Here is a 20,898-nt window from a genome sequence, read left to right as displayed (position 1 = left end):
ATTAGATTAGAGGCACCTGCATCACAATAGAATGTACTAGGGCTTCAAGTCAGTATGCCTGGTTCAAGTCCCATCTTTTTTTTTTTTTTTTTTTTTTTGAGACAGAGTCTTGCTCTGTTGCCCAGGCTGGAGTGCAGTGGTGTGATCTCAACTCATGGCAACCTCCGCCTCCCAGGCTGAAGCAATTCTCCTGCCTCACCCTCCCAAGTATCTGGGATTACATGTGCCCGCCACCACACCAGGTAATTTTTGTATTTTTGTAGAGATGGGGTTTCATCATGTTGGCCAGGCTGGTCTCAAACTCCTGACCTCAAGAGATTCACCCACCTCAGCCTCCCAAAGTGCGGGGATTATAGGCATGAGTCACCATGCTCGGCCTCAAGTCCCTTGAGGCCTTTCTTTAGCCACCATCCTGAGTGTCAGTTTTTGTTGCTTCCCACTCCCCCAGAAGTTTCTTCCCATCCACTCCTTTGCTGCTCTTACTCAGTCCCTTGCCATCTATCTGCTGATGACACCCAAATTCCTATCTCCAGTCATCACTCTTCCCCACACTCTAGACTTGTCCCTATTATGCTGAAATAATTAGCAATAATGTTCTGATATACTAGTTTCCTATGGCTGCTATAACAAATTACCACAAATGCATTGGCTTAAACAACACAAATTTATTAGCTTGTAGTTCTGTTGTCACAAGTCTGACGTGGGTCTCACTGGGCCAAAATCGAAGTGTCGGCAGGCCTGCGTGCCTCTCTGGAGGCTCCAGAGGTGAATCGGCTAGCTTCCTTATTCAGGTTCTTGGCTGAGTTCAGTTCATTGTGACTGTAGGGCTGAAGTCCTTTGTTTCCTTGCTGGCTGCCAGCTGAGGGTCATGCTCAGCTTCTAGAGGCCATACCCATTTCTTGGCACCTGGAAACCTTTGTCTTCAAAGCCAGCAGTGGCGAGTCCAGTTCTTCTCAGGCCTCATTTCTCCTGCCTCTTCTTCCATCCTTACATCTCCCTGACCCATTCTTCTGTCTTCCTCTTCCACTTGTGATTTTTTTTTTTTTTTGAGACAAAGTCTCACTCTACCACCCAGGCTGGATTGCAGTGGTGTGATCTTGGCTCACTGCAACCTCCACCTCCCAGGTTCAAGCGATGCTCCTGCCTCAGCCTCCTGAGTAGCTGGAATTACAGGTGTGTGCCGCCACACCCGGCTAATTTTTGTATTTTTAGTAGAGGTGGGGTTTCACCATGTTGGCTAGGCTGGTCTCGAACCCCTGACCTCAAATGATCCGTCCACCTTGGCCGCCCAAAGTGCTGGGATTACAGCCGTGAGCCACCGTGCCTGGCCCCACTTGTGATTTTAAGGATTGTGATTAGGGGCCCACCCAACGAATCCAGGAGAATCCCTCCATCTCAATGTCTGTAACAGTAATCACATCTGCAAAGTCTCTTTTGTCATGAAAGGTAACATACTCACAGGTTCTGGGGGTTATGGTGTGGACATCTTTGGTGGGGGCCATTATTCTGCTTACCACCACTGGTTTGGACAATTACACAGACAGCATGTGCTCCAGCCCACTGTCTACTTGACTTCTCTACTTGCATGTCTCCTGGGCATTTTGAATTTAATATGTCCAAAACAGAACTTTGAATTCCTCCTCACCAAAACTCTGTCCCTCCTCAGTCTTCCTCACATCAGCAAATGGCAAGATCATCTACCTGTTCTCAAGTCAAAAGGCAAAAACCAGCCAGGCTCGTTGGCTCACATCTGTAATCCCAGCACTTTGGAAGGCTGAGGCAGGCCTTGATCACTTGAGCTCAGGAGTTCGAGACCAGCCTGGGCAACATGGTGAAATCCCATGTCCACAAAAAATACAAAAATTAGCCGGGCGTGGTGGTGCATGCCTATAATCCCAGCTACTTGGGAGGCTGAGGTGGGAGGATTGCTTGAACCTGGGAGGCGGAAGTTGCAGTGAGCCGAGATTGCGCCACTGCGCCACTGCGCCACAGCACTCCAGCCTGGGGGAGCAGAGTGATATCCTGTCTCAGAAAAACAAAAACCAAAAACCTAGGTGCCACCCTTGACTCCTTTCTTTAACTCCCTATATTCAGTCCTTCAGCAAATCATGCTGAGTCCACCTCCAAAATATATCTTGAACTCATTCATTCCTCTCCATCTTTATTGCCACCATTCTAGTCCAAGCCATCCTTTCTTGCTTGGACTTCCGAAATCGCTTCTTAACTGGTCTTCTCACTCACAGCCTTGCTTCCCTCCAATCCATTCTCCACACAGCAACTGAGTAATCTTTTAAAAATCAAAGTCAGATTATATCGCTTTTCTGCTTAAAAACCTTCAATGCCTCCCCACAGCATTTACATTAAAATTTAACTTCTTGTTCTGGCCCACGTGGCCACATAAGATCTGGCTGTCTCTCTCCAATCTCATCTCATCCCACTCTCTCACCACACTCTGGCTACCCTCACCTCCTTTCTGTTCACCAAGGCTTTCCCACTGCCACACTTCTGCACTTGTTCTTCCCTCTGCCAGGAATGCTCTTCTCCCTTGTTCTTTCTCTCCTTTCTTTCTCTTTTTTCTTTCTTTCTTTTTCTTTTTCTTTCTTTCTTTCTTTCTCTTTCTCTCTTTCTTTCTTTTTCTCCTTTCTTTCCTTTTCTTTCTTTCCTTTCTTTCTTTCCTTTCATTTCTTTCCTTTCTCTCTCTCTCTTTCTTTCCTTTCTGTCCTTTCTTTCTTTCTTTTTTTTTTTTGATGGAGTCTCGCTGTGTCACCCAGGTTGGAGTGCAGTGGTGCGATCTCGGCTCACTGCAACCTCCGCCTCCCAGGTTCAAGGGATTCTCCTGCCTCAGCCTCCTGAGTAGCTGGGATTACAGGCGTGTGCTACCACGCCCAGCTAATTTTTGTGTTTTTAGTAGAGACGGGGTTTCACCATGTTGGCCAGGCTGGTGTCAAATTTCTGACCAAGTGATCCGCCTGCCTTGGCCTCCCGAAGTGCTGGGATTACAGGCGTGAGGCACCGTGCCCAGCCCTTTTTTTTTTTCTTTTTTTTTTTTTAGGGCAAGTCAAGTGAAGCAGTGGGAGTGGGAAGGAACAAAGAAATCTGTAGCTGATTGTGGTCAATTACTTGTAAACACCACTGCACTTTCACCAGCCCTCCCTAGTTCTTTGCATAGTTGGCTCATTCTCATCCTTCAGGTCTCATCTCAAACGTCACCTGTCAGAGTGGCCTTCTCTGGCTCCCTGATTTAAAATATTCACCTGTGACTTCAGCCGGGGAGACAGAGGTTGCAGTGAGCTGAAATCGCGCCACTGCACTCCCGCCTAGGCAACAGAGCGAGACCTTGTCTCAAACAAAACAAAACAAAAACCAAAAATAAAATATTCCCCTTACTGCCACATAATTCTCTAATAAAGCACCCTGTATATAAGCACCTTCATAACATTACAGTCCATGATTACCTAAATTATTTATTAGTTTACTTGTTTATTGACTGCCACTCTCACTAGAGTGTAAGCTCCTTGAAGGCAAGGACCTTATCTGCCTTTTGTGCCACTGTGTCTGTAGTGCCTAGCAGTTATTGAATAAACGCACAAAGCCACTCTTCTTGCTCTGACCCACTTTTGCTTGCTTCCATCTCTGTGATGCTGCATATGCCCTGCCTTTATAACCTGCGATGCCTTCCTATGCGTGACCAATACATATCCCTTAACTTCTTTCAAAACTTAGTTCAAGACTCATGGCTGGGTGCGGTGGGTCATGCCTGTAATCCCAGCACTTTGGGAGGCTGAGGCAGGTGGATCACCTGAGGTCACGAGTTCAAGACCAGCCTGGCCAACATGGTGAAACCCCGTCTCTACCAAGAAAATACAAACATTAGCTGGGCATGGTGGCAGGCGCCTGTAGTCCCAGCCACTCAGGAGGTTGAGGCACGAGAATCACTTGAACCAGGTGGAGGTTGCAGCAAGCCAAGATTGCATCTCTGCACTCCAGGCTGGGCAACAGAACGAGACTCTGTTTCAAAAGAAAAAAAAAGACTCACAACCTCCCCAAATCCCTGTTGATAACTAGTCTCTCTCCCATGTGATGATCCCTTTAGTTTTTTATTCACTAAGTTTGTATAGAGCTCCTTGGCAATCTTATAAACAGTTCATACTACATTATCATGCCTTTGCTTGTATTTGCTTTGTAATCATAGTCATTTCATATATGTAGGTATGATTTGTTCCTCAGTACCATAAATTCTCCTGAGTCAATATTGCATCACACATCTTTATAATCCTTCTCAAGTACTTAGTCCAGTGTGGTGCTCACTGTCAGCCATAAAGCAGAAAGGCAGAACTCTCTCTTCATACTCCGAAGAAAATGAAATTAGCTGGAAGTTTATTTTAGAAATAGAACAAGAGTTTTAGAGTTCTTCTGAAATTAGAAAAATCAGGCGTATTATTTTCCCCACTTAATTTAATGAAGAAAAAATTAAAACTGCAGCTCGGAAAACATTTCTGTGCATGACAACTGCAAGAGCTTAGCTATCTATTTAATAATACTTGTGGAAGGGTGGGGTGTGGTGGCTCACACCTGTAATCCCAGCACTTTGGGAGGCAGAGGTGGGCAGATCACCTAAGGTCAGGAGTTCGAGACTAGCCTGGCCAACATGGTGAAACCCTGTCTCTACTAAAAATACAAAAATTAGCCAGGCGTGGTGGCGGGCGCCTGTAATCCCAGCTACTTGGGAGGCTGAAGCTGGAGAACTGCTCGAACCCGGGAGGAGGTTCCAGTGAGCTGAGATCGCGCCATTGGACTCCAGCCTGGGTGACAATTTTTTTTCAAAAAAAAAAAAAATTACTTGTGGAAGAATACACAAGATATTATCATGAAATAATGTGAGGTTAGGATTTTAGAGTTAGTTAAAAAAAAGTAAAAAATATTTTTGCAGCTTTCAGAACTGTTTGAAAAGTTGTCTGTTTCAAGGAAAATAAAGAGTAATAAACATGAACTATTCACTCTGGGTAAAGAATCTGCCACCCTCCAAACTCTAACAGATTGAGCTACAGATGAGATTTCCGTGTGTGTGTGTGTTAACTGCCATTCTCCATAAAACAGAATGCCGCAGCAGTTGGAAAAGTGAATTATTTTGGTATACTTAAATAGGATAAGGCTCTGAGAGTTTACAGATTTGGCCAATATGTATTTAACCATAGTTTTATAACTCAGACTAGCAATAAATGACCAACACATCATTTTTTCTTTGGAAAATAAATTTAATCGGAAAAAATACTTGCAACATACTGAAAATCTCTATGTATGAGTGTATGTGTGTGTATAAATTAACAATTTTATGTTAGATATTAATGCATTTTTAAATGCATAGATAGGTGCTATTTGAAAAGTATAGTTATTTAAACTTTACATAGAATCTCTAAAGTGGAACAATCCTGAAATTTGATTTTTAGAAAGTTTGATACAGATGATTAGGTTAAAGTGTTTATAGTCAGTTACATTTTTTTGGGTATGTGTGTCAAATGTTCCATTTGATCCTTTCTAGGCAACTGGGACATCTTTGAGAATAACTTGACTAAATAACTTATTTTCAGGGTAGGCTTGCAAAGCAAGTTAAAAAGGCAGAGAATTTAGGCCACTGAACTGTACATGACTTCAATCAGAAGGTTTTTGGGGGGATAATTAAGCAGTCATGGTATAAACTGTCTTTCTGAAACACAAGATTTTAAGCCTGGGATGCTTCAAATTTCAAAAAAGAAGGATGATTCTACTACAATGATGATAGCTTTTAAATGTTCGCTATTTTCATTTAGATTCTGATAAGGCATAATTTACACTGTGGTGTGTGCACTCAGATGTCAGCAAAAATTTGAGTTCAAGAAAGATTGTACTGGGGCAGGGTGCAGCGGCTCACACCTGTAATCCTAGCGCTTTGGGAGGCCAAGGCAGGAGGACTGCATGAGTCCAGAGTTCAAGACCAGCCTGGGCAACATAGCAAGACCTCCCCAAAAAATTAGCTAGGTGTGGTGGTATGCACCTATGGTCCCAACTCTCAGGAGGCTGAAGCAGGAGGATGTCTTGAGCCCAGGAGTTCAAGGCTGCAGTGAGCTATGATCGTGTCATTGTACTCCAGTCTGGGTGACAGAGCAAGACCCTGTCTCTAAAAACAAAACAAAACAACAGATTGTATTGGAAAGTCTCAGGTCAAACTGAGCGAAACTAGGCTGACGTTGGTTTGTGCAAGCTTTGCATTGACTACAAGTGACCCAGTGGCTGACCTCACAACGTGGTATCCACTCAGCCACTTCAATTACCTGTTGCTTTGAGATGTCATGGCAATGCCCTTTCTTTGGTGTCATGTTTCTATTCAGAGCTTAATTGTACATTTTGTCACTGCTAGACTCTGGTTATAAAATCTCGTGGAATGCCATCATGACACACTCTTGTTGGGAAACCTTCTCATGGTGCAGGTGTTCACAGGGACATCAGTTTGGAGATCTGAGGTGGTGCGTGGCCAAACCATCTCATTTCCCAGAGCAGCAGATAGCAGTAGCTTCTCATCCCTCCTCAGGTACACAGTTATGAGGCTACATTTATCTGTGATTGCAACACGCTGTCAGTCAGTGCACTTCTAGTTCCATTCCATTTTATAGAGTTGGTTTTTTAGGCTTCAGTTTTCTCGTTTTGAAGAACTTCTTTAATTCTCGTAATTCCTGGGGCTGCAAACTCTGATCGACTCCTGGGGTCAATTTATAGCTCAGTGGAGACAGAATGTAACCATTTTGATAAAGACAGATTCTCTTGCAGAACTCAAAGGTGCTAAACATAATTCCAAAATATGGAACTATCTGTTAAAACCAAAAATGAAAATCAAGTTAAGTTCTTAAAAAGAAAACATCAATGTGTCTGCAGTCAACTTGGATCAGGGTAAATTATCTTGTAAAGTGAGATAATGGCGGTGGCAATACAAATGGTAACTCTTTTTGGAATCAGGGAAGATGGCAAAAGGAAAGCTGGCTCAGTGTGGGTTGGGAGAGGAATGACAGTGATTGAAGGGCATGACCTGCCTGGGAGGCGCTAGATCTGGGTCATATGCACGCAGACTATCTGATACTACCTGTCACTATATGCTGGCCTTGACTGGAAGCATTCACATGCCAGCTAGTGCAAGGTTAGTCCAGGGTGCTTAACGTTTTTTATTTTTTATTTTTATTTTTGTCATGGAGTTCTTTGGGAATATGATACACATATACATATACACATACATTTTTGCATAGAATTTTAGGATGAGGGGTTAGGTTCCCCTTAGGGGCCCATGAACCTCCAGATTAAGTATCTCTGCACTAAATGCTCAGCTCCTCTGGAATGGGGTATAAGATACTCCACCACTGCACAGGTTCCCCTCTCTACGGGGCTAACAGACAGTATGCATTCATGGGCCTTGTGCTACCCATTACTGCTAGAGGGGGTTTTCCAAGCAAACTGTAGTGGGGGTTGGGGGTGACAAAGGAAGAGGGTAGAATTGGAAGAGGCAGGGGAGCAGTGGAGGCTGGTGGCTCTTCTCACCTTCAGTAAATTGGCTGTCAATCCATTCCAGAGCCCCAGGACCCCCTGGGCCTTCACTATCTGCCGGAAGCAGTCCACTGCTCCTGAGAAATGGACATCTACTCCTCCATTGTGTGGGAGGTAGGGGCTCTGAGCCTGGCAGGAAACAGAAGCTGGGATGAGGTGATTGAAACACTAGGAAATAAATGTCCTAGTGGAAGGAGCCAGGGTCTCAAGTCTACACTCTGGATGCTGGGTTCCTGGCTAAGGTGATGGCAAAGAATGGCTGCTGTGGGGTTCTTCTTGTTTTGTGGGCTTAGAAAAGATATTAACACGCAATACAATCATGATACCCTGTCCATATATTTGTCGTTTATTTTGCCTGGAAGGAAGCAGACATTTAGGACAGATTCAATTTCATACTTAGATTCCCCCCCAACCTATGCCTTCTGGACATGATAAACATAATCCCATGCCCTTAGCCTTTTTAAAGTATTCTCCTGTTTCCTTGTCTTTACTGGGTCCTTCTTCCCCTGTGAAGCTCCCAAGCGGAGGCTGTTCATTTCTCTACCTCACAGATGTGACAGGGTGGGGAGCATTGCGATGGTGGCATTCTTCTCGCTCTCTGTTGCTGTTCCCAAACCCTTCCTCCTTCACTCTCATGACAGAAGCACTTAGCTGGGGTTGATGTCACTGAACCATACTCCTTGGCCTGCTATTATCTACTAATCTGGCCACTCTTCCACATTCATTGAAGACTGTGATACCTGGTGGCTCACCCTCTCCTAGCTTCACTGTCATCTTAGGTAACTTTGGCATCTATAAAGACGACCCAGCCCATGACCAGTTTCTGGCCTTCGGCTTCAGTGATCCTCACCTTTATACCATTTTGGCCACCCCATGGACATCATCACCACCTTCAGAGCCATCCTGACTGAACCCTATTGTTACCAAAATGCTCCATCTCTGAAAGGAACGTTTTCTCTTTTAATATTATTATTTTTTTTTGCGACAGAGTCTCACACTCTGTTGCCCAGGCTGGTGTGCAGTGGCATGATCTCGGCTCACTGCAGCCTCCACCTCCCGGGTTCAAGTGATTCTCCTGTCACAGCCTCCTGAGTATCTAGGACTACAGGTGCACACCACCACACCTGGCTAATTTTTATATTTTTAGTAGAGATGGGGTTTCACGATGTTGGCTAGGCTGGTCTGAAACTCCTGGCCTCAAGTGATCCACCTGCCTCGGCCTCCCAAAGTGCTAGGATTACAGGCGTGAGCCACTGCACCCAGCCATCCTCTTAGAAAAATAATTTTACGATCAGATGAAATGATCGTATATCATTTCAATATACCATCTACATATAAAACTGGTACTACCTGTCCACTGTGAAGGGGATGTCCCCTCATAGCTGGCTTTCAGAAATGGTGTTGAGTTTAGATTAAGCTATGCACATACTTTGGTTTGTTTCTGAAATGTTTAGTTGGGGCTATATGGCATTCTGTGGCAATGGAACCAAGATTATCGATGTGGGAGAGGAGGTGTGGTACAACAGTAAGAAGAGCACAACTCTGGAGTTGAGCAGGTTCGTTTCAAGTCCTAGTTTCTTCACTTACTTGGCCCTGTGACCCTAGGCAGCTTATCTAACCTTCAGAGCATTCACTGCCTTTTAATATTTGGAATAATTTACTTATTTATTTCCTTTACTTATCTGCTCCTTCTCTGCAACTAGAATTTCAGCTACATGTAAGGAGGGATTTTTTGGTCTGTTTTATTGACTTCTGTATCCTTAGTATTCTTAACACATAGTAGATATTTAATAAACATTTGAATAAATGAAATGTATTCCATTGTCGATCTCCTGGTTTCCAAATCCAGTGGCTCTTTTTGGCTATATTATTACTGGATTTCTTAGGGGGCAATATTTGGCACTGATAACCAGGAACGCTTTTGGTCTTCCTCAATTTATATACCTTTTCTAGGAAATTCTACCACAGCTTTTGCTTTAAACACCTCCTACAGGCAGATGGCTCCCAGATCTTTATCTTTGGCTCTGACCTCTCACTGACCTCCAAAACCAAGCACCCAACTGCCTACTGGGCAGCTCTACCTGGATAGTACACAAATACTCAAAACTCGACACACCTAGAACCTATTGTTGCCTTTCTTCTTGACAGTGTCAGATTTATTCTTTCTTCTGTATTTCTTATCTCAGTGATGAATGGCCCAACTCTTTAACAAGCTACCCCAAGCCAGAAACCTGGAATTCCTTCGTTTCGCCCACCCTACTGCCCTATCCAAGCAATCATCAAGTCCTATCAATCTTGTCTTCTAAATAGAGCATTTCTCAAATGCAGCTCCTCCTTTCCATCCCCACTGGCACTCCCATAATTCAGGCTACCACCATCTCATGTGTGCATTACTGTAGCAGTCTGTTACTGGCCTCTTGGACCCACTCTTGTCCTTTTCAATTCTTTTCTTTTCCTTTTTCTTTCTTTTATGAGACAGAGTCTTGCTCTGTTACCCAGGCTGGAGTGCAATGGTGCAGTCACGGCTCACTGCAGCCTCAACCTCCTGGGCTCAGGTGATCCTCCCACCTTAGCCTCCCTGGTAGCTGGGACTATTGGCATGCGCCACCATTCCCTGCTAATTTTTGTATTTTTTGTAGAGACAAGGTTTCCCTATGTTGCCCAGGCTGGTCTCGAATTTCTGGGCTCACGTGATCCTCCCACCTTGGCCTCCCATAGTGCTAGGATTACAGGTATAAGCCACCACACCCAGCCTCCAATTCATTCTTCTTCTTCTTTTTTTTTTTTTTTTTTTTTTTTGAGACAGAGTCTCACTCTGTTGCTTAGGCTGGAGTGCAGTCACACGATCTCGGCTCACTGCAACCTCTGCCTCCTGGGTTCAAGCGATTCTCCTGCCTCAGCCTCCCGAGTAGCTGGGATTATAGGTGCATGCCATCACACCTGCCTAATTTTTGTATTTTTAGTAGAGATGGGGTTTCCCTGTGTTGGGCAGGCTGGTCTTGAACTCCTGTACTCAGGTGATCCACCTGCCTCGGCCTCCCAAAGTGCTGAGATTACAGGTATGAGCCACTGTGCCCCGCCTCATTCTTTATGCTACAGCCAGAACGCATTTCTAAAATTCCAATTCAGACCACTGACTCCTTTGCTGACTTTTTACCGCCTACAGGATAAAATCTAAGCTCCTTAGAATGACATGTAAGGCCCTTCATGACAACTTTTCCAATATGAAAAGCATCACTCACCCCAATCATACTGACTGCACTCCTTAGCTCTTTTTTATACTCCCATTAGCTCCCATTATCTCCTCTAAAGACTATTCATTTATTTGCATATTTATTGATACTTACTATATGCCCGACATTCAGGATACATTAGTGAACCAAACAGACAAAAGTCCCTGTTCCTATAAAGCTGAAATTCTAATTGCAGGGGAAGACAAGACAAAGAAAGAAAATAAATAAGTAAATTACGCCAAATACTAAGAGGAGGTGAGTGCTCTGGATAAAATAAAAGCAGGGGGAACATAAGGAGTGTCTGGAGGATGCTGAAGTTTTTATTAGGGTAATCAGAGAAGACTTCACCAAGAAGATGGCTTTTTGGAGATCTGAAGGAAGTGAGGAAGCAAGTTGTACAGATATCTTCAAAGGCCCCGGGACAGGAGCATGTCTGGGGTGTTACAGAGGCAATGAGGAGGCCAATGTGGTGGTAATGGAATGAACAAAATAGAGAGTAATGGGATATGACTTCAGAAAAGTCAATGGTGGCTAGGTTGTATAAGGCTGGTAGGGCACACAGTAAGCATTTTGGCTTTTACTGAGAAGACTGGTCACTGGGGGGTTATGAATAGAAGAATGGCATGACCTAATTTATATTTTCACATGATCACTTTGGCTGCTGTGTTGAAAAAGACTCAAGGATGGAGGGAAAAGTAGGATGGAGACTGGTTAGATTACTAGAGTAATTTAGGAAAGAGATGACGGTAGCTTGGACTGGGATGCTAGTGGTGGAGTGGTGAGCAGTGGTCAGACTCGATATATTCTGAAGGTAGAGTCAACAGGATTGGCTGATGGACTGGATGAGGGTGTGAGAGGAGAGTCAAGGATGGCTCTAAAGTTTCTGGCCTAAGTGACGGGATAGACAGAAGTGCCATGAACTGAGATGGAGGACGCTATGGGAGAAGCAGGTTGGCTTTCTGTTTTTGTTTTTTGAGGGTGGGTGAAAACATCAGGAGTTCAACTGTGCAATGCTTGTTAGCCATTCAAATGGAGATGGAGAGTTGGCTACATGAGTCTGGAGTTCAGGGGAGAGGTCAGGGCTGGAGACATAATTAGGGAGTCATCAGTACATGGATGGTATTTAAAGCCAGGAGACCAGATGAGATCACTTAGGGCTTGAGCCTGGGGATACTTCCACATTAGACCCAGCAAAGAAGACTGAGAAGGAGCAGTCGGTGAAGAAGGAAAAGGAAAGTGTGGTGTCCAGGAAGCCAAGTGAAGGTGGTATGTCAAGGAGGAGTGGTGAGCTGCCGAGGGCCCAGTAAGATGAAGACTGAGAAGTGACCATTGGATCTAAACACATGGAGATCACTGGTTATCATAAAAAGAGAAGTTTTGGCTGGGTGCAGTGGCTCACATGTGCAATCCCAGCACTTTGGGAGGTCATGGGGGGAGGATTGCTTGAGCCCAGGAGTTCAAGACCAGCCTGGGCAACATAGTGGGACCCGTATCTCTGCAAAAAATATAAAAATTAGGTGGGTGTGGTGGTGCACACCTGTAGTCCCAGTTACTTGGGCGGGGGGGGGGGGCTGAGGTGGGAGGGTTGCTTGAGCCCATGAGGTTGAGGCTGCAGTGAACCATGATTGTGCCACTGTACTCCAGCCTGGGCGATAGAGTGAGTCCATGTCTCAAAAAATAAAAGAGAAGTTTATTGGGTGGTGGAGCAAAAGTCTGACTGGAATGGACTCAAGAGAGAATGGGGCTGGGCATGGTGGCTAATGCCTGTAATTGTAGCACTTTGGGAGGCCAAGGCAAGTGGATCACCTGAGGTCAGGAGTTCGAGACCAGCCTGGCCAACATGGCAAAACCCTGTCTCTGCTAAAAATACAAAAATTAGCCGGGCATGGTGGTGGGCGCCTGTAATCCCAGCTACTCAGGAGGCTGAGTCATGAGAATCGCTTGAACCCGGGAGGTGGAGGTTGCAGTGAGCTGAGATCGCGCCACTGCACTCCAGCCTGGGCAACAGAGTGAGACTCTGTCTCAAAAAAAAAAAAAAAAAAAGAGAATGGGAAGAGAAAGATTGGAGATGGTGAATATAGACAACTCTTTCAAAGAGGCCTCTTTCACAATTGTACTGTAATCATGTCCAATTTACATGTCTGTTTTTCTAGTGTTCTGTGAACTCTGTGAGGACTGGGTCTTTTTAATTTCCGTATCTCTAGTGCCTTAACCAGCAGCTGACACAAGACCGGTGCTCAATGAATAGTTTGCTGAATGAGTACATAAAATACTCAGTATAAGACTGGGCTGGAATTTTTAAAGCATTTTCACATAATTTTATGCATGAGTTATAAAGACAGTGGGTCAAGACTTATACAATGTAATGTAGAATCTTTGCAGAAAACAAATATCAAAATTCATTTCATTTCTTTCTTCACAAGACATTGTAGATGGTTCTATTTTACTAAGATGTAATGGCATAGTACAAAATATTACACATGTAGTCCATATTACAATTGCCACTACTGATGCATAGCTGCTGACATTTATTGACTGCTTATGTGTCTGTTACAGTTGAGGAAACTGAGGCTCAGGGACAGGTTAAGTGATTTGACCAAGGTCGTACAGCAGGTAATGAACACATTTTATTCTGTTTTATATTCCAGTTAGTTGTTTCCTGTCTCTTTCCCTCAGGATACTATGAGACCTGTGATGGCTAGGACCACATTTTACTTAGCTTTTCTCTCTTCCACCCTCCTTAAAAATCTGTAGAAGAATGAATTACAATCAGAGAAGCAGTGTGAAAACTGAATTTTACTGATTCAAACCAGGCTTTCTGGACTTTTTTTTTTTTTTTTTTTGAGATGGAGTCCCACTCTGTCACTCATGCTAGAGAGCAGTGGTGTGATCTGGTGTGATCTCGGCTCACTGCAACCTCTGCCTCCCAGATTCAAGCAATTCTCCTGCCTCAGCCTCCCGAGTAGCTGGAGTTGCAGGTGCATGCCACCACACCCAGCTAATTTTTGTACTTTTAGTAGAGGTGGGGTTTCACCATGTTGGCCAGGCTGGCCTCAAACTCTTGACCTCAGGTGATCCTCCTGCCTCGGCCTCCCAAAGTGCTGGGATTATGGGCATGAGCCACCTCTTTGTTGCCCCTGACAATGAAAGCTGGCTCTTTCTTGCTCTCCTTCTGATTACTAGATCTCCAAGGACTTGATTACTTTAGACTCTGATAACGCAGATCCCTAAACCAGAGACCCCAATCTGAAACGGACCCTAAGATCTTCCCTTCCAATTATTCGCTTCACAAACAAAAACCTACGACCTGGAGAAGCAGAGCGACTTAACCAAAGCCCCCAGCTGGTACGTAGCAGAGGCAGACCTAGAGGCCAGATGCTCTGCCTACTGGGCCACTGCAATCTGCACTCCAGGATCCTGCCTCCTGGTGACTCTGTGACCTTGGCCTCTAGGCTCCAAGGCTTTACACTACAACTTATGCTGCCCCTGACAGCCACCTAACTCATGCCCTTGCAGGACACCCCACGCCACTACTGTTGCTGCACAACCCTGGCAATGCCGGTTGTCATCTTGTCCAAGTTAGACTTTAGTTTCTCTCATGACCCCCAACTATAAGGACATTCAATACAGCATATAGTAAAAGGCCACTAATTCTAACTAGTGGGTATGTATAGCGGGGGAGTCGGCCTAAATGAGTGAAATCTAAATTATGAAATTTGGGAAAGACACTCCATTTTATTATATATGACTGGAACTAGATTAATGAAGGGCAACCTAGTAGAGACACTTCAGGCCTTACTTTCATGCATGGTTGAGTGATCTGTGGAAGCCTAGGTAGAGCGTGAATGTTCTGCCTGTGGGCTTCAGCATCACACAGACCTGGATTGGAACCCTTGTCTCTTCTACTCATTAGCTATTTTTCATCTTAAGCAAGTTCCTTTTTTTTTTTTTTTTTGGAGACAGGGTCTTACTCTGTCACCCAGTGGCATGATCTTGGCTCACTGCAACCTCTGCCTCCCAAGTTCAAGCGATTCTTGTGCCTCAGCCTCCTGAGTAGCTGGGATTACAGGCACGTGCCACCACGCCTGGCTAATTTTTGTATTTTTAGTAGAGACAGGGTTTTGCCATGTTGGCCAGGCTGGTCTCAAACTCCTGACCTCAAGTGATCCACCCACCTCGGCCTCCCAAAGTGCTAGGATGACAGGCGTGAGCCACTGCACCCAATGAGTTCCTTAACTTCTCTGAGCTTCAATTTCCTTATTTCAAAAATGGGAGTGATAATACCTAGCTCTTAGAGTTGCTGTGGAAATTAAATAAGACAATGAAGAGTGCCAGAAACATTATAAGTGTCAATAATATTAGCCATTATTAGTAATAAATAGGTACTTCAGCAGGCTTTAAAAGCAGCTGCTTTTTGTAAACAGTTTAAATATCCCTATAATTATGCTGTTTATATGACTAATTTGCTTACTAAGCCCTGGGTTATTAGAATTTTAGGTTAGTGGCATGCAAATTAACGAGGTTTCACAATTCTTTATTTTATATTAATGATTGTTATATCTTTCCTCATTAATCCAGCTCAAAGAATCGATATTCTATGCTTTAAAAATATAGAATGGCTGGACGCGGTGGCTCATGCTTGTAATTCCAGCACTTTGGGAGGCTGAGACTGGCAGATCACTTGATCCCAGGAGTTCAAGACCAGCCTGAGCAACATGACGAAACCTCATCTCTACAAAAGAAAAAAAAAATTAGCCAGGCATGATGGCATGTACCTGTAGTCCCAGCTACTCAGGAGGGAGTAGATGCTGAGGCAGGAGGATCGACTGAGCCCAGGAGGTTGAGGCTGCAGTGAGCCGAGATTGCACCATGGCACTCCAGCCTGGGCAACAGAGCAAAACCCTGTCTCAAAAAATAAAATAAAATAAAATAAAAATAATTATCCATCAAGTTGAAGGGTGAAACTTTTGAGTTATGCCTTCTCTTTAAGGTGCAGTGACAAGCAAACACAGATGATTGTGAGAAACAGAACATGAAATGGACAAGCTGAATCTCCCAGCCTGGTTGTAATCCCAGCTACTTGGGAGGCTGAGGCAGGAGAATTGCTTGAACCCATTGAACCCAGGAGGCAGAGGTTGCAGTGAGCTGAGATTGTGCCACTGCACTCCAGCCTGGGCAACAGAGTGAGACTCTGTCTCAAAAAAAAAAAAAAAAAAAAAAGAGATTAGAGAATGGGGGCTGGGCGTGGTGGCTCACGCCTGTAATTCTAGCACTTTGGGAAGCCAAGGCAAGTGGATCACCTGAGGTCAGGAGTTCGAAACCAGCCTGGCCAACATGGCGAAACCCTGTCTCTGCTAAAAATACAAAAATTAGCCGGGCATAGTGGCAGACGCCTGTAATCCCAGCCACTTGGGAGGCTGAGGCATGAGAATCACTTGAACCTGGGAGGTGGAGGTTGCAGTGAGCCAAGATTGCACCACTGCCCTCCAGCCTGGGTGACAGAGTGAGACTCTGTCTCAAAAAAAAAAAAATAAAATAAAAGAGAGAATGGGAAAAGAAAGACTGGAGATGGTAATACAGACAACTCTTTCAAAGAGACCTCGTTCACAATTGTACTGTAATCATGTCCAATCTACATGTCTGTTTTTCCTAGTGTTCTGTGAACTCTGTGAGGACTGGGTCTTTTTAATTTCCATATCTCTAGTGCCTTAACCAGCAGCTGACACATGACCGGTGCTCAATGAATAGTTTGCTGAATGAGTACATAAAATACTCAGTATAAGAGTGGGCTGGAATTTTTAAAGCATTTTCACATAATTTTATGCATGAGTTATAAAAATGGTGGGTCAAGACTTATACAATGTAATGTAGAATCTTTGCAGAAAACAAATATCAAAATTCATTTCTTTTTTCTCTTTACAAGACATTGTAGATGGTTCTATTTTACAGTAGGCAAAATGGCTAGGGGTCTTCAGTGGATGTCTTACTTTAAAGTGTTTCCTTTAGCACTGTTCGGACTCAACCTCCTTTCCTTCTTACCCTATCAGTAAAGAACTGTTATCAAAGGGATAGTAAGCCTCCTTTTCCCTTACAAAGAATCTGCCTAATCACAAGACTTCAAGTTCCTCCTGCTAATGTAAGACTGAAATATTGAAAAGAGGAAATTATGTTCATGGAGGAAAGTAACCTCCTTATTTTGCTACCAAATAAGATGACTGATTTATCATCTGCCAGTTTCTGGTAAGAATTGTAAAGAGCCCCGGGTCATGAGTCAAAGTAATCATTCTGTAATCTGGTGCTCCCCACAACTAAAACAAAAAGACACTAAGTAACATGAATTACATAACAGGTCAATTATAATCAACTTGTGATAAATCAAGGTCCATCTATATCCAGTCTTAGGACCTTAACAATCTTCCAAATTTCTTGACTGAACTCTACCTGCACTGCCAAGGCACCACTGCACATGTGGATTGTTGCAGCAGTTTCCTTAGGGATCTTGCCTTCTCCCGCTGAGAGTCCATTCTTGTACAGTGATTTATTTATTTATTTTTTTTGAGATGGAGTCTCGCTTTGTCACCCAGGCTGGAGTGCAGTGGTGCAGTCTTGGCTCATTGCAACCTCTGTCTCCTGGGTTCAAGTGATTCTCCTGCCTCAGCCTTCTGAGTAGCTGGGATTACAGGTGTGCATCACCACGCCCAGCTAATTTTTTTGTATTTTAGTACAGACGGGGTTTCACCATGTTGCCCAGCTGGTCCTGAACTCCTGACTTCATGGGATCCGCCTGCCTCGGCCTCCTAAAGTGCTGGGATTACAGGCATGAGCCACTGCACCTGGCCACGTACAGTGATTTTTAAAAATCAGATCCTTGGCCGGGCACGGTGGCTCACGCCTGTAATCCCAGCACTTTGGGAGGCCAAGGTGGGCAGATCACGAGATCAGGAGATCGAGACCATCCTGGCTAACACAGTGAAACCCCGTCTCTACTAAAAATACAAAAAATTGGCCGGGCGTGGTGGCGGGCGCCTGTTGTCCCAGCTACTCGGGAGGCTGAGGCAGGAGAATGGTGTGAACCCGGGAGGCGGAGCTTGCAGTGAGCCGAGATCGCACCACTGCACTCCAGCCAGGGCGACAGAGTGAGACTCCGCCTCAAAAAAAAAAAAAAAAGAAAATCAGATCCTTTTACTCACCTGCTTAAAACATTTTAATGACTTTACATCACACTTAGAATAAAATCTAAATTTCTTACTGGAGCCTACAAGCCATAGTACTAATATGGTGGTAAAGTTTAACAACTGGTTCTCTGGAGGAAAATAAAAAAAGGGCTGAATTGTAGCATTTACCAATTTCAACAGCGTCAGTACTCCCACTATGGCTGATTTCAGGCTGCCAAATGTGAAGTCAACTAGCTCCCAAATTTCCTGAAATTTAACAGTCAGTTCTCCTGAGCCAGTAGGAAGTGGTTCCAGCATGCTTGTAGGCTACAAGGTCCTATATGATCTGCTCTGCCCACCCTTTTTTTTCTTTTTTTAAAAAAATATTTTTTAAGTTGGGTGCAGTGGCTCACACCTGTAATCCCAGCATTTTGGGTGGCCGAGGTGGGCAGATAACTTGAGGTTGGGAGTTTGAGACCAGCCTGGCCAATATGGTGAAACCCCATTTCTACTAAAAATACAAAAATTAGCTGGGTGTGGTGGTGCATGCCTGTAGTCCCAGCTACTTGGGAGGCTGAGGCACGAGAATGGCTTGAACCCAGGAAGCAGAGGTTGCAGTGAGTCGAGATCACACCATTCCACTCCAACCTGGGCGTCACAGTGGACTCTGTCTCAAAAAAAAATTTTTTTTTTTTAACAGAGATGTGGTGTCACTATGTTGCCCAAGCTGGAGTGGGCAACACAGGCTATTCACAGGTGCAATCCCACTACTGATCGGCACAGGAGTTTTGATCTGCTGTTTCCAACCTGGGCCAGTTCACCCCTCCTTTGGCAACCTGGTGGTCCCCCACTTCCGAGAGGTCACCATAGTGATGCTGAACTTAATGTGGACATCTGATTAGCTTAGTGCTTTACAGTCCAGAACTCTTGGGCTCAAGTGATCCTCCTTCCTCAGCCTTCCTAGTAGCTGGGACCACAGGCATGCACCACCATGCCTGACCCTCCCACCTTTTCAACTTTATCTTGGGTCACTCTTTTGTGACCCAAGATAAAGGGTCACAAAACCCTTCAACTGCGCTGGCCTTCTTTCTGTTCTCCTCTGCTTGATGATTTCCAAATTTCTATCTGTATCTCACCTCTGAGTCACAGGATCATGTAATCAACTAGCTACTTGACATTGCCACTCAGAAGTCTACTGAACATCTGAAACTTTATATGTCCTAATCAGAACTCTTGATTTTGCTCCACTCCAATCCTGACTGTCCTCTAGTTTTCCTCATGTCAGCAAATGGCACTGTCATCAACCTACTTGCTCAGGCCCAAAACCTGAGTCACCTTTAAGTTCTGTCTGTCTCTCACCTTTCTCTGATCTAATCCATCACTAACCAAGTTCCAGTGGCTCGAAACATGTCCCAAATTTGTTTACTTTTCTTTCTTTCCACTCTCACACTAGTCCAAGCCACCATCATCTTTTTCCCACACTACTACAACTGTTACTAGCTGGTCTACCTGCCCTTATTCCCCATCTAGCAGTCAGAGTGATTTAATCAGGTTACTCCCTTGACTTCAACTCTTCAGTGGGTCCCCCATTATCGTCAGGATAAACTCCAGGCTCTTTAATCTGGCTTACCAGGTGCTCCATGACCTGGCCTCTGCCTACTGCTCAGTCTGATCTCTTGCTGCTACCTGCATTATATTCTATGCTTTGGATACTTTTCAGCTCTACTCCCAGTACCTCACATCATCTCTCTTGAGCAAGGGTCAGTTTCCTTACCCATCGTTTGATCTTCAGTCTCTGCCCTCTCCAACTCATCCTCCACATTGCAGCCAAGTACCCTTCCAAACTCATCAGATGCTACCATTGCTTTGCTCAGAAGCCTTCAACAATTCCCAATTTTCTAAAGAAAACATTTTGAGAAGAAAAATTTTCCAAAGAAGTTTACTAAAGACAATTTTAACAGAATTCAAAACACTTTACAATTTGGCCCCTCCCGGTTTTCCTAATATCATTTCCCACTGCCACCCTGTGATGATTAATTTCATATGTCAACTTGGTTAGGCCACAGTACCCAGCTATTTGGGAAAAACACTAGTCTAGATGTTGCTGTAAAGGCATGTTTAAGATGAGTTTGACATTTAAATCAGTAGACTTTGAGTAAAACAAATTCCTGTCCATAATGTGAGTGGGCCTCATCCAATCAGTGAGGGCCTTAAAAGAAAAAAGACTGAAGCCCCTCGAGAAAGAGGAGATTCTGCCAGCAGACTCCCTTCAGATTTAAACTGCGACATCAACTCTCCCTAGTCACCCATGCCCAAGTCAGATGCCACCTCATCCTGAAAATTTTCCAGATTCCACAATTGTGTACTACTTGTTTCCTTCCTTTTCTTCAACTTTACCTCTCTCTCTCTCTTTTTTTATTTTTATTTTTATTTTTTGAGACCGAGTCTCGCTCTGTTGCCCAGGCTGGAGTGCAGTGGTACAATCACGGCTCACTGCAACCTCTGCCTCCCGGGTTCAAACAATTCTCTGCCTCAGCCTCCTGAGTAGCTGGGATTACAGACACCCGGCTATTTTTTTTTTGTATTTTTAGTAGAGATGGGGATTCACCGTCTTGGCCAGGCTGGTTTTGAACTCCTAACCTCGTGATCCACCTGCCTTGGCCTCCCAAAGTGCTGGGATTACAGGCGTGAGCCACTGCACCTGGCCGCAACTTTACCTCTTTTTAAAACTTTTTTTTTTTTTTTGATGGAATCTCGCTCTGTCACTGAGGCTGGAGTGCAGTGGCACGATCTTGGCTCACTGCAACCTCTGTCTCCCAAGTTCAAGTGATTCTCCTGCCCCAGCCTCCAAGTAGCTGGGATTACAGGTGTGTGCCACCATGCCCAGCTAATTTTTGTATTTTTAGTAGAGACAGAGTTTCACCATGTTGGCCAGGCTGGTCTCA

At 44.5% G+C, this 20,898-nt stretch overlaps 1 protein-coding gene across 1 annotated transcript in view; it reads right to left on the bottom strand.

Annotated features, from left to right (window-relative positions):
- Window positions 1–5,234: 5,234 nt before the first annotated feature.
- The window catches only part of SLC25A43 (solute carrier family 25 member 43), a 49,033-nt gene continuing 33,369 nt past the window's right edge, over window positions 5,235–20,898 (bottom strand). Inside the window, exons 4-5 of the mRNA XM_054471944.2 lie at window positions 7,561–7,695; window positions 5,235–6,842 (exon numbers count right to left, since the gene is read on the bottom strand). Of these exons, the coding sequence (XP_054327919.1) occupies window positions 6,642–6,842; window positions 7,561–7,695 (336 nt within the window). The 3' untranslated portion in view covers window positions 5,235–6,641. The remainder of the gene's footprint in view (window positions 6,843–7,560; window positions 7,696–20,898) is intronic.

This window comes from Pongo pygmaeus, chromosome X (genome assembly GCF_028885625.2).
Source record: "Pongo pygmaeus isolate AG05252 chromosome X, NHGRI_mPonPyg2-v2.0_pri, whole genome shotgun sequence".
Taxonomy (NCBI): domain Eukaryota; kingdom Metazoa; phylum Chordata; class Mammalia; order Primates; family Hominidae; genus Pongo; species Pongo pygmaeus.
This window is presented reverse-complemented; position numbering and strand designations above follow the sequence as displayed.